Below are 17077 nucleotides of genomic sequence, written 5' to 3'. Positions count from 1 at the left end.
AGGAGCCGCGCTGGGCGCTTGCTTCATCCGAATTACGACTCATCCTCCTTGTGATGGCTCGTTAGCTTTTCTTGATCCATAGAGCCCAGTACCATGGCTGAGCCTTCCGCTGCCTTTACGTCGTCGCACTCCTTGTTCTGCGCAGCCTGCGGAACCATCCTCCCCGTGCCTGGTGCCGGCGAAAACGTGACGTGCCACCGCTGTAATGCTTCCTTGCCCGTTTCAAGTACGGTCTCACGCACAGCACTGCTTTTGGAAGCCTGGTCTGCCCCATCTCATTCGCTCAACTCCTCGGCTTTGGGCTCACCTTCGATGATGACTCGACCCGCCCTTTTGTGCAGCCTTTGACAAAGTAACGACCGTGTCTTCGAGTCGACAATACGCCTTTCAAAAACCCAAGTACAACACATCCAAGCCCACAGGCCCGACCGATGCCACGGTGCGTCTTGCTCCACTCCAGATGGCATTGTGGACCCCTGACTCGGCTTTCCTACCACTCTGAGAGCCCATGTTCATGATTGCCTGTGTGTAGATTGACGAGAAGTGCCCGCGTTGCGGCAAGCAAGAAATGACGTTTACCACGGCTCAGCTGCGCTCAGCCGATGAAGGACAGACCGTCTTCTACCGGTGTCACGCCTGCAGTTATTCATTCTCCACCAACACATAATCCTGCTTGTATACCAGGCCTGGCCCTGCGGTACACTTGGAGCAGACAGGAGGCAACTGCAACGACTTGGTTCGCTTGGCTCATCGAAGCCAGCAAAGCGTTCCCTCCCCAGTCTTTCTTTGTCTCTGAATTTTTTTATGCAAATCTGTTCAGTTTGCGGATTGATCAAGGGTGTTGGTGTAAGGCTTCCGAGGCCTGTTTGTTTTTCCCGGCGCCTCTTTGCAACCCACGCCAAAGAGTGTTATGACATTATCATCAAGACTCGTTGCATGGTGGCTGGCAAGCGACTGGCGTGAGTTGCCGGGTGTGTAGTTTGCTTGCTCCCGCAATTGTGAAGCCAGCCAGTTTCTTGTAAGTGCATGCGCGTGGATGTGTTCTGTATCAGTCTTCGTCTCTGCCCGATTTTTTTGTGCATGATAGCTCTGGTGTTCTGTATCAGGCGGGCCCTTGCTGTGTCAATCACATGACGGCCAGATTGGCCCGGCCAATTGAGGGATGGATCAAGGATTGGATTCAGACTCAAGGCATGCAGTCACTCACAAAGCTCACTCACAAAGCCTCAGCGCACAGACTCACTTTCTTCTCTGCGCCAAGGCCTTTGTCTGGATTTGTGGCTCTTGCGATGGAGCTGCAGCCTTGACCTTGTCCGGCTGGCCGCACTGGAGCATCAGGGCGATACCACTCCCTAGCAAACGGGCAGCAGTGCGTGAGCACACACAAACAAACCAAAGGATTGTACAACGCAATCAGACGGCGCCAGTCTTGACCAGTCTTGACCAGACAGCCTTCCCATCATAGTTGGCATGATGCCGCGCATAAACATGCCGTTAGCTGGCGACTCACCACCCATCAGCGCCGCACCACAGAGGCCTAGCGTCACGGACTCGGGCCACTGGTCAATGCCCAATAACGCCGTGCAAACGAAGACGTTCAAGGGCACGCGAAACAGGTTCAGAATAGTGGCACGCAGTGCCTCAGGAATCAGGCGACTCCGAACCGTGCTGATACAAGGCCAATACATACCCACGAGCACCTACGGGCAACTCGATGGAGCCGAATGAAAAGTACGCAAGGCTGATCGTGGGGCAATCCGCGCCACATTTTACGGGCATGGAGGAAGGTGGGACAAGGGTGGCGCAATGCACAAACCTCAAATGCAAGCATGGCCCCGAGAAACTGATGAGTTGAGCTGGCAAGAGCCAAACCAGCGCAGGCCACCGCGGCACCCAGCATCACCACCACCAATAGCCGGGAAGCAGTCCACTTGCCATAACTCAGCAGGAGCTTGGCGAGCCCCCCACCCATGGCCACGGCCACCATCAGACAGGCAAAGAGGGTGCCAAAGGGCAAGTCATCGCGCCCAGCCACGCGCTGCAGCGCCGGGGTGTAGAGGAAGACAAACACATACATGGCTGCCTCAAAGATGGACTGCACGGCAGCGAGGGCTGAGAGCTGTGGTGACGAAGTGACCGTTGCCATGCCTTCCCACAGATGGCCCACAACCCCGACGGTTTGGTCACCAAAGTTTTCTGACCAGCACAGGCTCACAGCCAGCCCGCCAAGGATCAGCAGGACCAGGGAGAGGTCAAACGCGCCAACTGGGTGCTGTGCGGCAGCCACAGCTCCCTCGGCCAACCAACCAGCGCCGATGGCAGTGAGACCGTTGATCACGCTCATATCGGCAAAAAGCGCGGTCAACGTGCTGTCCGAGAGACGCCGGCGCCCGTGCTCTGCCACCACCCAGCTTTCTGGCACGGTGAAGAGCAGGCTGGTGGCCAGGCCTCCCAAGATGCGGCCAACCATCAATGTGGGAAAATCGCGGGCGTGCTTGGTCAAGCAAGAAAGGCCGTAGACTAGTGTGTATAAAATTGTGCCTAATGACCCATGCAGATGTTTCAAGGATCGCACCCACATGCCCACCCGGACAGATCAAAAGGACAAGCAAAATGTGCAGGTCAAAGGATTGATGAGTATCTGGACTGCTCAACTTGAGCTGAGCCTGGTCTTTGGCAGACCGATGCTATTGGTTACATGTATTGCACGCACCGCGTTTACGCCCAAAGCGATCGGCCAGAGTACCCGCCACCGTGCCGAAAACCATGCTGGAAGCAAAGCCGGCAATGAAGAGCTGGCCGTTTTGAGCCAAGGTAAAGCCATACGCCTGGTAGAGCCGGTACATGTAAGGACCTGAGGGGGGGCTCAGCACAACCGCGTTCATGAGGTGCTATCCTGCACACGCATTAAGAGGCAGCCAGCCAAAAAGGTTTGTACCTTGAACCCAGTCTGCTGCCACGAGCATGGAGTAGATCAGGAGGTACAGCTGCTGCCAGTGGCGTTGGTTGCTTCTGAACACACCGGGGCATTGAGGGGCACATCATGTGTCGAAGGAGCACGGCACCGCGCTGCCAAGCAGGCTGGTGGACATACGTTTGAGCAGAATGTTCACGAGCGGTGGTCGGTGACTCCTCCAAACGCGAAGATGGCGAGCTCTGCACCGCAGCGTGGTGGCGCCGTTCGTAAAGCAACAGGCCCATCAGCAGGAGGGCGGCAGCCACACTGCCCACGGCCAGCTCGTGGTCGGGGAAGGGCGCTGGCTCAGTCAACGCCTCCTCCATGATGTCGATATGCGACCAATAACCAAACCGAAGATGTCCCTGTTATGGTCCAGCTCAAAGGCAACGACGCTGTCTGTCCCCATCTGGTTGCATCTCTGCTCCACTTGTCTGTCTCCACTTGTGCCACTGCCGCACCAAAATTAAAAAATAAAAACGCTTGCTTGCACGGAAACCAGCATAAAAGAAGTAAAATACTTTTTGCACAATCTCTTTCTTTTTTTTTTTTTTTTCACGAAGAAGAAGAGAGATGCACATGCCTTTTGTGTTTGTGTGTGTGTGCGTGTGTGTGTGTGTGTGTGTGTGTGTGTGTGTGTGTGTGTGTGTGTGTGTGTGTGTGTGTGTGTGTGTGTGTGTGTGTGTTTGCAACTGTATGTGTGTGAGAGCACACACACATACACTGTGTCTCTCTTCGGTCTCTCTTCGCTGTCTTCTACAGTTGTTTCGCTTGTTAGTGGTTCAAGGCCCCCCCGCCTCCCCCCCGGTGCCGTGCCTTCATGCGAGAGCTTGTTCGCTCGGTGTGCACGTCTGCCTTGGTGGCCCTTGCTCCGTATTGTCCAACCCTTGAGAGGATCTGGTTATCAGAGGCCACGCCCCGGGCTTGATCGGGCTTGAGCCAGAGCTGCCAACTTTGATCTCCGCTCGCCCATCGAGCTGTGGGCGCGTGCCTGATCTTCATCTCACCATGGCCGCACCCACTTTGGACAATGCCACCTTGGTGGAGCTCTTCACCGATGCCCTGGCCACCGAATTGCGTAACAAGCAAGAAAAGTGAGTTGTCCTCCTGCTCATTCCCATCAGGCCTTGTACTTTTCGCACCAACGGCCCCTCCCTGCTTCTACGCCGATAATGCCTCCAGACTTTTTTTGGGCTGGGACGGGAAGGGTGCATGTTACTTGATCCTCCGTCTCGTGCGCTGTAAACTCACCACGCATGCTTTCCAATGGTTCCACGGCGATCCCTTGGACGCGTACCATGAAATATCATTAGTCAGCCGATTGGAATTTTGCAGGTCAAGATTGACGAGCAATACTTTCACGGTAGTATTTCAGCCAACGGCCTCGATCATTGGACCGCTGATGCGGCCCCAACTACCCCACGTAAGCTCCACTTCTGCTTGCCCTCTCATTGCTTTCGATGCTTTTGAAAAGGTTTTTGCGGGTATATCCAAACTGCACGTGCCCCCCGCAGCGCCTTGCCCTGGTGGTCTCAACTTTGGTGCTATGGAATACTCGGTACCCTCCACTCGACAGGTGCCACGATTGTAACAACAGCCAAGACCATTCTTCAGCTGGTGCAGGGCCGCCTCTCCTTTCCCGCGGCCCTGCTTCAAGGCCGCCTCTCCTACTCGGGCGATCGCAAGGTATAGGCCCATGCCTCCACGCTGCTTCAATGTACTAGGACACTGCAGTGCAAGGACAAGTGCCTCCTTCTTCTGGCACCAGTTCTCCTGGCCATGCTGGCCAATTTTGAACAGCCACCTTCTCAATCGTCTCTTGCGATGCTTACGTTGCTTTGATCATTGTGCTGATGCAGTTCATTCAAGCTTATTTCAAGCCTCTGAAAGCCGCTTTTGCTGCCGTTCGCAACAGCATACCAAAGCAGGAGCAGAACGCGCCCCAAGAGCCAGCTGATGGTGCCTTGGATACGACAATGACCGAGCAAGATGTAGCCGAATTTTTGGCGCGCACCTGGGTAAGTCGTTGGAAGACGGTGGCATACTGACACCATCCTTTGAATCCAGCGCCCTATTCAACCCCAGAATGGAACTCAATGAGTCTGATGCATCACAGATTCCAGACGCCGAACGCTCGACATGCGTCGGCTGTGCCAATCATTTCAATCTCTTTCGACGACGCCATCACTGGTATGACAAGCACTGTAACTACGGATTTTGCCTCGTTGGCCTGTCGGTTGCCCGCACCCTTAACCGCGGACCAGAATTTGGCTCACTCGCATCAACGTGTCTCCTTGGTGGCCAGTCGTGGCTGTGGTGAAGTGTTTTGTGATGCATGCTCCAGCTTCTTTTTTGGGCAGCATCGCATGTGCGAAAGCTGTCAAACTGCCGTGTTGGGCAAGATCCGTCAGCGTCAGCATGAGGGCGCTTCCCCCAATACATCCTCCATGCAACCAGTCAACAACCTTGATATCTTTGATCTCCCGGTGCGATCCCAAGTTTGCTCTGCCAGTGATTGTGTGTGTGTGTGTGTGTGTGTGTGTGTGTGTGTGTGTGTGTGTGTGTGTGTGTGTGTGTGTGTGTGTGTGTGTTTTATGTGTGATGCTTGACCGCTTGTTTCAGTTTTGACTTTTGTTGTTGGTGATTATCTCTCACAAGCCAGTGCACTTTTCGGCAGGTGGATGCCGACTTGAAGCAATTAGGCATCCTCGAACGCCGCCTGCGCCAGCGCCTGCGCCACCAAGAGGCCGAGCAACTCCACGCCGTAGCTCACCCCGACATTGAACCCAGCTCAAAGGCTGATGACGAAGGAGCCGAGACCTTGGACACGGCATCCAGCCGTGCCCCCCACGGCTTTAATGTGGGCTTGTGGCTGGGCATTGTGCTTGTATGTCCCACCTGCTCTTTTGCCGTTTCGTCCATTCGCGAAAGGACAAAGGTCACTACCCCGTGTTCTTTTGTCACCTTTGCAGAGCCGCTTACTTGCCGTGCTCCGCCTCTTAGGCTCAACTTCTTGCGCTGGGAGCCATCTTGTTCTTGATATTCCCTGATCATGCCTATGCTCTTATGGATGTATTGACGGTGTTGCTTCACTCGAGCCCCGAGTTTCGCGCCGATTTTGCAAAAGCCATGGCCCGTGCCGTGCTCGACCAATGGGTCTGGATGGCCGCCCTGCTCGCTGCGGTCAGCACCTTTTGGCTCATGCCCACTCTGGTCAAGCGCACATTTCGGGCCTATTCCGTGGCCACTATTGTTATGGCCAACATTGTTCTTCATCGCTTTTACTGGAGCTTCAAGCCAGTTGATCCAGATGCGGATGACGAACGCTGGGAGCGTGTACACGAGTTCAATGCCCGCCTCGTTGAGCGCAACGTGCGCATTCTTCGTGGATTTTGGGTCAAGGTATGTTCACTGAAGAAGAGTCGTTTTCATAATAACAATAATGATAATGATAATAACAAGACCATTAATAACATTGGTTTGAAAACCAGCGTCAACTTGTCAGCCAAGAACTCATTCCTCGAGTTGTTTTTACACGACCTATACTCTTGTCCCTCTATCCCATTATCGATTGGCGATCACCCTCACCCTGGTGCCGCCGGCCCGCCATTGCCACTATTGTAGGTTGGTCAATACATGTCATCGCGTGGGGACGTCATGCCGGCCGCATGGGTCCGAGAACTTTCCAAGCTTCAAGATGCCATGCCCAAGCGCTCGGGCCACGAAGTGCGGGCAGACATCGAAGCAGAACTCGGATGCCCGCTAGACACTGTCTTTACCGACTTTGAGGACGTGGCATTGGCCTCTGCCTCGATTGCACAAGTTCATCGTGCCACCCTCAAGACAGGGCAGCAGGTATGCTCACCGTTTCCATGCCAACAAACGGTATCTGCCATTCGTGGAACATTCACGTGTAATGAAAAAAAAAAAAAATCGTGCTGGCTCAAAGGTTGTTTGCAAGGTGCAACACCGCAACATCCAAACCATCATGAAGCACGATCTTCAAAACCTCTTTGTAATTGTTGACTGGTGCGTACAAGCTTGCCAACGCTCCAGCCTTTGAAGCACGCGAGCAGCTTCGCTCAGCCATGGGTGAAATGATTATTCTTTACTGCACTTTCACTCATGGAAAACACGCACGCACACACACACACACACACACACACACACACACACACACACACACACACACACACACACACACACACACACATAGGGTGGCCTATTTTGATCCCTCCTACGACTTTCGACCTGTCTTGGACGAGTGGAGCAAGGTGGCAGTCAAGGAGCTGGACTTTCGAAACGAAATGCTCAGTTCAGAGCGTGTGCGGGCGAACATGGCTGATGCCAAGCTTGATGTCATTGTTCCCGCCATGTTCAAGAAGTATTGCACGGAGCGACTCCTAACTATGGAGTTTGCAAAAGGTTTCAAGGTCACCGACTCGGAATTGCTGGATGCCCATGGCATTGATCGGGAAGCCCTGATGCGCCGCATTTGTCAAGCCTTTGCGCACCAAGTATACGTGCAAGGCTTTTTTAATTGGTGTGTAATGCCCGCTTCCCACTCCAGATCGCGACCCGCACCCATTTTTTTTTTTTCAATGTGTCTTGACTCATTGTCTTGTGAACTGCTTTCCACCCGCTTTTGCACTCCCTGGCCTGCCGGGCTTGCTTCCGAACCCAGCGATCCCCATCCGGGTAACCTTTTGATTCAAGTGGGCGAGGATGGGACGGCCCGCCCAGTCCTCTTGGACTATGGCATGTGTCGCGAGCTCAATGACGAGAAACGCATTGCCTTTGCGCGCATGGTGTACAGCGCTGTCACAATGGATTTTGGCAGTCTTTTGGGTTCGTTTGATGATATGGGGCTCAAGCTGAAGCGCCACGACCCAGCTGAAGACATGAAAAACATTCGATTCGTGCTGCGTGATACGGCACCGGGCGATGAGATGCGCAAGCAGTTCAAAAAGTTTCGTGAAGACGTGTGGCAAAAGCGCCAACAGCTTCCAAAGAGCGAGCGCAATCCAGTCGAGGCATATCCCGCCGAACTGCTGTTCTTCTTCCGCGTTACTCTTTTGCTCCGTGGTCTGTGTGCCGTGCTGGGTGTTCGTGTGCGCTACTCTACCTTGCTTGCACCATACGCCCAACTGGCCTTACTTCGCCACCATGATCGAGCCACCCATGCCGAGAACCTGGTGATGCCCAAAGCGCTTCCCGCAGGCGCGGCCAAGTTTCCCCACGTCCAAGACGCCGTGACCAATACGCTGCGCGAACTTTCACGACTGGGACTCTTTACCGGCATCCAAGTGGCCGTCTATTATCAGGGCGAACTGATTGTTGATACCTGTGCCGGTACCATGGGCGAGGCCGATCCGCGACCTGTCCGTTGCGACACGCTCATGAATTGCTTTTCTGTTACCAAAGGCATTGTCGCTGCTGCGCTGCATCTGCTCAAGCAGCGCGGCGACGTAGCCATATATGATCGCGTGGGTGCCCACTGGAAGGCCTTTGACTGTAATGGCAAAGAGCCCATCACCGTCGGCCAAGTCCTCTCCCACACTGCTGGCTTGCATCGCGTTCCAGACTCGCGGGCTAAACTTGGTGATCTCGTGAATTGGCAACGAATGTTGGAGATTATTCAAGAGGCATCGCCTGACACGACGCCTGGGCGAGTAACGCGCTACCACATTCTCTCTTTTGGGTGGCTTGTGGGTGGTCTAGTGGAGGCCATCACGCACCAACCTTTCGCTGCATGGGTTCAAGATAACATTGCCAAACCGCTTGGCTTAGAGGTGCGTCGCTCGCACAACAACCGTGATTGTCAAAGGTTCTTGCATCGTGCTGTTCGAGCAAGGCCTCGGGACTCTCGAGCTTCATTTTCTTTATTTTCTTCTTTCGATGGTGATTTCCGGTTTGGCTAGGAGGAAATGTCTATTGGGTTGGGAGATGGTCGGCTGGAAAAGCTTCAGTCGCGCATCGCCACGCTATGCAACGGGTGTGTTCACAGTTTGGTTTCGTCAATTTTGTTGGTAGTGTGACTGCCTGACACGCAGCATCAAACAACGCGGTGCTTACTTTTTTTAACTCAACCTTGCCCGTCAGGTTTTTTGTTTCACCAGACGGCGAGACACCTTCTGAGGATGAGCTTCGTCGCATGATGCAGCAATTACGAGAGATTGACCAAACACAGAAACAGATCGAGCTCGAGGAAGAGCAGCGCCGTGAGGCTCAGGGTGCCGAAGCACCCAATGAACCCCACGAAGTTTTACCAGCCTCAAACCAGACGAAGAGCGGCCCGACTCCACCGGTTGACGATCCTTTTGAAGTATGGCCCCCTGCCTGCGAAATCAAGTCAACTCAATATGACGCTTTGATTGAGAAGCTCCAACGCGAAGTCGAACATGAATGTTTTGCTGGTGCCGAGGACGGCTGGACTTTGCACAGCCGCCCACGAAACATCGAGATTTACAAGAAATCGGTACGAACTTTGCCACCACAACGAGTCACCTCTCTCATACAGTGGTGTTTTGATACCTCGTTCAAACAGCGGCTATGAAAACCCCATCTGATTGCACCGCTGCCTCTTCCTCCTCACCCTACTTTCCTTACGATAGATGCCGGGCAGCAACGCCATTATGGTGCGCGGCAATGCTGACATTGATGCTCCACCAGCAGCCGTCTTTGAGGTGATGCGTGAACCAACAAAAAAGGGGCAGTGGAATTCTCAATTTGCTCAACTCGACGTGGTGGAGGAGTTTGATGAAGTCACGACCGTCAGTCACATGATTGCGCGCTGCCCATGCCGACCACATTACAAAGCTCTCCTAACAATCCCTTTATCCCATGCCCTCCCGTTGCTGCCACCCCGCAGATCATTCGTGACGAGTACAAACCCATTTGGCCCGTCAGTGGCCGCGATTTCTGCATGCTGCAAGCTGTACGGTTTTCAGCTGACGGCAGCTACATTGTGAGCAACAAGTCCATCGAGCACCCCGACTGCCCTGCCAAGCCTGGGTAAGTACTTTGCTTTTGGTGGCCATGCATGCTACTTTGGCGCAATCCCTGCCGCTGTGCCAACCTGGAGAAGTCGCTGACTGCACAAACTCGCTCTTGACGGCGATGGGCAGGTTGGTACGAGCCGAAACCTTGATTGGTGGCGCCGTGTGTCGCGTGGACCCAAGCAACCCCATGCGTTGCAACTTGACCTACTTGATTTGCATTGATCCCAAGGTTGGCGCAGCCCATCAGCCGACCACGGCATCTGTTCCTTGTTGGTCTAGGACCCGGGTTGCGCGCGGCTTTGCTTGGGGCGCGAACTCACTTGAACGCTCTCTGATTCTAGGGCAATGTCCCCAGTATGGTAACTAATGCGGTCGCGACAGATCAGCCGCTGGCCGTGGCCAATATTCGAGACTTGCTTGCAAACGTTCAAGACTTTTCACGTTACGAGACGATGCTGCAAAAGCAGCGACTGGTCGAGGCTGCTCCTACAGATGAAGAGACTGCCCCTCCCACTCTAGCTCCAGCCAATGGCGACGCCAGTGATTTTGAACCTGAAGGTGGCCTATCCATGCCAGAGGCTCGTTCAGATGCCCAGGCCCTGGAGGCTGCCAACACCATGGAAGCAGAAGCAGATAGCACGTCCGATTTTGATTTGTCGCGTCTGCTCACGGCGGATCCGTGCATCTACAATGCACCAATGGTACGCTGCTGTCAACACGCACACATGACAGCTGGCTGTGCCTGCTGCTCTATCGTGCTCATCAAACAATCTCATTCATGGTCATCGCTTGCTCATGCTTGTACGACTAGGTTCGCCGAGCCTGCATTCCTTCTGCAAATGGGCACTTTAGTGCTCGCGCAGTAGCCAAGTTTTATGCTTCTTTGGTCGGCGAAGTGGATGGCGTGCGCCTTTTGGATGAAGCGACCATGACGGAGGCCTGTCGGGTACGTTTGTTTTGGGGTCAAGGCCGTGTTTTACGTTTTGCCTATCCCGTGCCACTCACCGCTGTCTGAATGTCATTTGCATCTGCACACCTGGTTTCTTGCTTTTATGCATGCGACTCAATCTACAGCTGCAAGCCAGCGAGCAAATGGGCATGCGCGATGAACCTATGCGCTGGGGACTGGGATTTCAAAAATATACGTGCGTGTCTCCATTGCTGTTTTGACTGGTTGGGACTAGCGAGAAGCAACATCATTGGCCCATGCTCCGCACTCGACGGACACTTGTTCTCATCCCTCCCCCCTACGTGCCTTCTTCTCTTTCTGGGGTTTTATCCAGGCGACAGCTGCCCAACGGCAAGCAGGTAGATGGGCCATTTGGTCATTTAGGCTTGGGGGGAAGCGTGGGCTTTGCAGACCCCACCTGTGAGCTCTCCATGGCGGTGTCTGTTAATCGCCTGGCGTTGGACCGTGAGTGCTCAGAGCGGCTGGTGCAGACCGTATACTCGGCGCTCGGCCTTGGTGAACTGGCCTTTGCTTAAGACTATACGAGCTGGGTGCTATTGGCTTGCTTCGACTTGCCACACCCTTGTCACAATTCCACGGCTCAATAGTTTTCATTCATCGTGAGCCAAGGTTCTTGCTAGAAGAATCAACGCACCAAACGCCAAAGAAATTCGGCGCTTGCTGCAGCGTGGAAAAGTCTTCGCTCACATGTAAATCACGTGCTGTCATCAATTAACATGATGTAAAAAGTATGTGAACCAGATAACTTTACACCAAAGCACACATAAGCCGAGATACACGGAAATTGTGCCGCAAAGCCTCAACAGCCACTTGAATGAAGCCAGAAGAGCGAAAAAAGAACAAGGGGAACGAGCGATAAACAGTGGGCGAGTGCTGCACTACCACGGCAATTCTCGCCTTACTTGATGCGAACACTGCCAGCCCAATCGACTTTAGTCGAGCCTTTGCCATATTTGTTGGCGCGAATCTTGGCCAGAGCGCGTTTAGCAACTTCAAGTTCTCGCTCTTGCTTGACAATCGCCTCAACCGCCTCAATCTCTTGCTTCATGGCATGTACACGACTGGCGTCCAGTTGAATTGAGTCTTCCACGTCAGTGGGGGCAGCCTGGACGGTGCGTACCAGGTTTTCCGCTGCTTTCTTGACGGCACTGCCAGCAGCTTGCAAGCGCCGCATTGGCCCGCTGTTGCTGGGCATCTTTACCTTGCAAGCCATAATCAGCTGGGCCGTACTCTTGGCGATCGATTTGGCTGCCGCGACCAAGCGTTCCTGAGACAAATCACCACGCATCGACGCGTTGGCACCGTCACATAGCTCTTGGGTAGCGTGTGCGACCAGCTTGGCAGCAGCTACCAAATCAGCAGCCGTACTATTCTCATCCCCACCCCCGTTACCAAGCTCTTGCTGTGCAGCCGTGGCTGCCTTGACGAGCGTTGCTGTTGCTGCTGTAATGGCCTGTGTACCGTGTAGCACCTGCTCCTCCACGGGAGCCGACTCATCGATAGCCGCGGCAGCGACAGGAATGGATTCTTCTAGACGCGCCAGCTTGATTGTGACGGCATCAATGGTTGACGCTGCAGAAAGCAACTCACGCTCGGCTGCGACCGAAGGCTCTTGTGCCCCAGCCGTGCTGTCATCCGACCCCTTGAGAGAGAAAGCCGCGGTGTTGAGGTTAGTCAGGGCATCGGCAATTTCCTTGGTGGCGTTGCGCACTCGCTCCTTCTCGGTGGCATCGCCGGGTCGCCCTTCAAGCTCGAGGGCCACCTCAAAAATTTCATTGAGCGAGGAGGCACAGCGTTGAGCCTCGCGCATGACACTGTTGGCTGTGGCGGGGGCCACGCCAACCGCTGTCGAGCGCCGTGTCTGTTTAAGGAGGTTGCACATGGCGTTGCGAGCCACATTGGCGGCCATTGTGAGATCTGACGCATTACCAGAGTTGGTCGCTGAAGCCAGCTTGGTGACAGCAGCCGTCAAGGGACGGCCCGCCTGCAACAAGTCATCCACAGCCCCGTCAACTTCTTCGGCCTTGATTGTGTCTGACTTGATGCTGCCAAGCACACAGATCAAGAGGTGGCCCATGCCAGACCCGGGCAAAGATCATATTACAACCAAAAGCACAAGGGAAGATGGGCCAGCAGAAAACCTATCATAAGCCTTTGATCGATCAAAAAACAAAAACAAAAACAACCCCCCCCAAAAAAAAAACAAAAAAAACAAACAACGGTGCAGTCTCCTTGTTGACGCTTTAAACCAAACCACCATGCTCCAAAATAGCACATCACATACCTGGCCTCCGTCTCAATGGCCCCCTGCGCTGCCTTCAGTGCTGTCGTCACGCGCCCTTGCTCGTTCTCAACTGTTTGGACCGTGCGCAACAGTGCTGTGACGCTGTTGGCCATGTGCTTTGTCTGATGGCCCAAGGCTTGCATGGCTGGATCCTGTTTTGTCAAGCAAAGAAAAAAAAAAAAATGAGCAAACTTGCCGAGTATGTGTGTCATAAAAGCGAACAGGCATTAAAAAAAGGGGGGCAGTGTACTTACATCGGCACTTCGGCCCGAGGCCTTGCGAGTTGAGTTGAGAAGGTCTGCCAATGAGTTGCCCACATCGCGAGCAGCATTGATGAGCAAAACCTGGGCCTCGGGGCCTGCCGAAGCTAGTGAATCAAGGGACAGTTTAAGCTTGTCCACCAGATCGTTGTACATGCTCTGGCAGTTCTCGGCGGCATCAGCCAAGTCGCCCTGAGATGAGGCTGCACTGCTAATGAGCCGCTTGGCTCGGTCGACGAGGCCTCGTGCTGCCTCTAACATGGGAGGCTGGTGCTCACGGAATGATTCGGTGCCCTCGGCTGCTACCGAGCCCGCCGTCGCAAAGAGTGCCATGGTTTCAAGGTCTGCCAGCTGCGTCTCAACGGCAGCTGCTGCTGTCAAACAAGCCTGCGTGCCTTGCGAGCCAGCTTGCAAGGCGGCGACCACGCTGTTCACCTGCTTAGCACACTCCCGCGATGCCAATGCCAACTCTTGCTTGACATCACCACTTTCTGGTGACTTTCGAACGTCGTTGGCAGCCTGAATCACACGCGCGCAGGCACCACCAAGCTCAGTGACGCTCTTTTGCAAGTGAGACTGCACGGCCTCGCTACTGATATTGACCAGAGCCCCCGACGTATGCTCCGTCATCGTCACAAAGCAGTCCTTGATATCCTGAACCAGGGTCACCAAGGCTGCTGGGTCGCTGCCCACCCGTCCCACAAGCTGTTGGACGTGCTTGGCTAACTTGCGCGTGTCTGTCGTGATAGCATCCTGGTATTCCACGAAGGACTGGCCCACGTAGTCACCACTAGCCGCCGCTGCCGTTGCACTCGTACCCGCACTGCCGGCCGCCAAGCTCTCAATGGCTTGCTGAATCGTGGACATGGTACCTTGTACAACAGCATCCTCAGCGTTGCGCTGGGACAGATTGAAAACGAATTCCTTGACGCACTTACGAAGGTTCTGGGCTGCAAGGCTAACCACCTTGTGTTGGCTCGAGGCTGCCGGGTTGCCTCCGGAATCGCGGGCAGCATTGAGCAGCTCTGCACCCGCTTCGACAATCGTCTTCGCCTGCTGCAGGAGCGTGGTTTGAACGCTGCGCTCCCCCAAGTGCGATGCCACACCCATGGCTGCACTCACGAGTGGGTTGAAGGCATTTTGCAGGCGCAGCGCTGCTTGCGCAAGGTGCTGAGCTGAGCCTATGGCTGCCTCGGCCACGGCACGCGCAGCCTGTCCAATGTCGTCAGTCACGGTAATGGCATCCTGTTGATAGCCTTCGAGGGAATTTTCGGCGATTGGCGCAAGGCCCTGCTGCTGAGCTGCATACTCGGCCTCGTTCAAGTCGTGCGTGACCTCGTTCAAAAAGTATGTGGCGTTGTCACACTCCAGCTGCCCAGGCGAATGGGCCTTGATCACAGCAGCCTGGCGCTTGATGGCCTCGGACACCGCCTTGCTGTTGGCCGCAAGCTGCTGCCACTGCTCCGTATTCTTGGCATTGGCGGCCAGATTGCGAGCTGTTCGTACCACGGCTATGGCTGCTTCAGCAATGGCTCGACCACTCTCCAGGTACGGCTGCTGACGGCGCTTAGCCCCTTCACTGATTTGCGGCGCCGCAGACGCGTACTCGGGCATCTCCGACAGAGTTACAAGGTGTCGCGCACAGTCTTGTAGCGAGGCAAACGCCTCCTGAGCTGCCATTTTGTGAGCATCGGATGGATCGGCGGCATATCGCTTGATGTGCTGAACAAGGGCAGAGGTGGTCTGGGCCACGGTTCGTGCAGCATCTACCAGCTGCGTACGCAGCGTCTTATTGCTCGCTCGAGTTGCTCCGAGCTTGCATAAATTGCTGAGCGTGGTCGTGCTTGCGGCGACAGTCCGCGCGATACTTGCAATCGGCTTTGTGGACGAGGAACTCATGAGCAGGACTGCGGCCTCATCGATGGCCTGCGCTGCTTGAGCAACGGCCAAGGGGTCAAGAAGGCCCTGCTCCCCGGTGGTCGAAGTAGGATCAGAGACGGCCATCAAGTAAGCTGCCTGCGTGCTGGCTCGGACCAGTTGGCTCGTGGAACCAGTCATAGCATCCAAGGCATCACCAAACTTAGCCATGTCCTGCTCCCGAGCGCCAGCAGCCAGCGCCGCAAGTGAGGAACCCAGCTCCTTGGAGGCATCCATAATCTCGTCAAAGCACTGGAAGTAGTTGAGTGAGCTCACTGGAGCCAGGGCCTCCTCCGTGCCTGTGAGAACGGCCTGCAGCGAGCGCTCAGCCGTGTCACACTCCTGTTGACCCGGAGCTGCACTGGAGCAAGTCTCCAGCAAACCGTTCAGGCAGGTCGTCAGATTACGCATAGCCGAACCCAATTGCGCCTGTTGGCCATCCTTGTTAGCCATGGCGGCGCCCACTACACGAGAGCAAAGGCGATGGGCCACTCGTGAGAAAAAAAGACGGCCAGAAACAAACGAAGAGGCGCCACTTGAACAAGCTCAAAGCATTGCACGTTTCAAAGAACGAGAAAAGATGAAGTGGGCAACACAGCGAAGGTAATTTTATTCTAGTTGTTTTATTTATTTATTTTGCACCATGTCATGAGCCGCAAACGTGGCGCGAAACGAGGCATACCTTGAGATAGAAGGCCAGAGGTCGTGTTGCTCATGGCCATTAGCTTCTTCATCAGCTCAGAGCGATCTTCAGGGCGAGCACAACTCTCCATCATGGACATGCCCACCTGCACCACACGCTCGTGTGCTGTAGCCAGCTCCTGGCTGGCCGGAGCCAGAGCCATCTTGCTGCCCTCGCGTGGTGCCCGAGCCATCTTGGCCGCAGCTTGGTTGAACACCTCGGCTGCCACTGTAAGCTCGTGTTGCATTGCGGTGTACTTTTTAACGTCAGGCTTGGCGGATGCAGGCGCCTTAGACTCAAGTTTAACCTTGGCCCCTTGCACGGAGCTCATGGCACGCCGAATATCGAGCTGGCCGGGCAAGTAGGCCGTGACATCGCCTAGGCGAGCGCTGAAAGCTTTGTCCTGTGTCTCTAGCGTAGTACGTGCTGGTTGATCTCCGCCAACTGCGGTACGCACGACAGCCAGACCCGAGGCAAGCTCCGTGACAGCGCGCTCCGCAGCACTGAGCACCGCTTGCTGATCAGCGGGCGATTCCAAGGTTGAGGCATAGCGCGTGACGTGCTCTGCAAAGCCGCGGGCCGCGGTGGCCACGGAGCGCGAGCATGCGCTGGCGTAGCTCTCGTCCTGCTGGTCAATGCCGGTGAAAAGCTGACTCATGGAGGCCTGGAGCTGCTTGGCAGCGTCGTTGACGAGCGCCCCATGCTTGTTGTTGTTGTTCGAACCCGACACGCGCAGGCGCCCTGTCTTGGAACGATCCACAACACTGGTCAAGTACTCGCTCAGCTGGCTGACAGCAAAGGCAGCTGACTCGATTTCCAAGTCTTGGCAAGCGTCGTTGGCCTCCGTGACGCCGCTCTTCAACTCGGCCAAGCAAGCACCCAGTGCACGAGAACACGCGGTGAGCTGTGCAGCTGCTGCCGGCTCCTCAATGGCGGGAGCGGCACTTTTGGCTGCGGCCATGAAGCGCTGGGCGGGCGCAATGAGCTCGCGCGCACGAGTCAGCAAG

General features: G+C 55.0%; 4 protein-coding genes across 4 annotated transcripts; 2 read left to right on the top strand and 2 right to left on the bottom strand.

Moving 5' to 3' along the window:
* Nucleotides 1–1352: 1352 nt before the first annotated feature.
* Nucleotides 1353–2984, bottom strand: MONBRDRAFT_15140 (uncharacterized protein; the record flags this gene model as incomplete). Its single annotated transcript, XM_001743617.1, has 4 exons — nt 1353–1700; nt 1817–2541; nt 2714–2854; nt 2939–2984. Coding segments are annotated over 4 exons (1260 nt in total), but the record flags the coding sequence as incomplete, so codon positions are not given.
* A 3227-nt stretch (nt 2985–6211) lies between these two features.
* MONBRDRAFT_15322 (uncharacterized protein) lies at nt 6212–7761 on the top strand (the record flags this gene model as incomplete). Its single annotated transcript, XM_001743864.1, has 5 exons — nt 6212–6358; nt 6581–6811; nt 6906–6985; nt 7173–7499; nt 7641–7761. Coding segments are annotated over 5 exons (906 nt in total), but the record flags the coding sequence as incomplete, so codon positions are not given.
* Nucleotides 7762–8565: 804 nt separating this feature from the next.
* MONBRDRAFT_36162 (uncharacterized protein) lies at nt 8566–11516 on the top strand. Its single transcript, XM_001743863.1, has 9 exons — nt 8566–8748; nt 8878–8951; nt 9059–9434; nt 9571–9729; nt 9828–9970; nt 10313–10658; nt 10769–10903; nt 11032–11102; nt 11241–11516. Exons 1-9 carry the CDS (start codon nt 8581–8583, stop codon nt 11440–11442), a joined length of 1674 nt encoding a protein of 557 aa, XP_001743915.1. The 5' UTR covers nt 8566–8580; the 3' UTR covers nt 11443–11516.
* Nucleotides 11517–11825: 309 nt separating this feature from the next.
* MONBRDRAFT_6317 (uncharacterized protein) lies at nt 11826–17031 on the bottom strand (the record flags this gene model as incomplete). Its single annotated transcript, XM_001743616.1, has 6 exons — nt 11826–12911; nt 13012–13068; nt 13168; nt 13212–13363; nt 13466–15852; nt 16071–17031. The coding sequence occupies 6 exons, from the start codon at nt 17029–17031 to the stop codon at nt 11826–11828; spliced, it is 4644 nt and encodes a 1547-aa protein (XP_001743668.1).
* Between the last annotated feature and the right edge of the window lie 46 nt (nt 17032–17077).

This window comes from Monosiga brevicollis, genomic scaffold (genome assembly GCF_000002865.3).
Source record: "Monosiga brevicollis MX1 MONBRscaffold_4 genomic scaffold, whole genome shotgun sequence".
Classification (NCBI taxonomy): domain Eukaryota; class Choanoflagellata; order Craspedida; family Salpingoecidae; genus Monosiga; species Monosiga brevicollis.
The sequence above is the reverse complement of the archived record's forward strand: the minus strand, read 5'-3'. Positions and strand labels throughout refer to the sequence as shown.

Excerpts from the sequence above, each read along its gene's own strand:
- MONBRDRAFT_36162 (XM_001743863.1), top strand. The coding sequence starts at position 8,581 with ATGTTGGAGATTATTCAAGAGGCATCGCCTGACACGACGCCTGGGCGA. Across the intron at positions 10,904-11,031 it reads CCATGACGGAGGCCTGTCGG|CTGCAAGCCAGCGAGCAAAT; the intron begins GTACGTTTGTTT and ends CTCAATCTACAG. Across the intron at positions 11,103-11,240 it reads CTGGGATTTCAAAAATATAC|GCGACAGCTGCCCAACGGCA; the intron begins GTGCGTGTCTCC and ends GGTTTTATCCAG.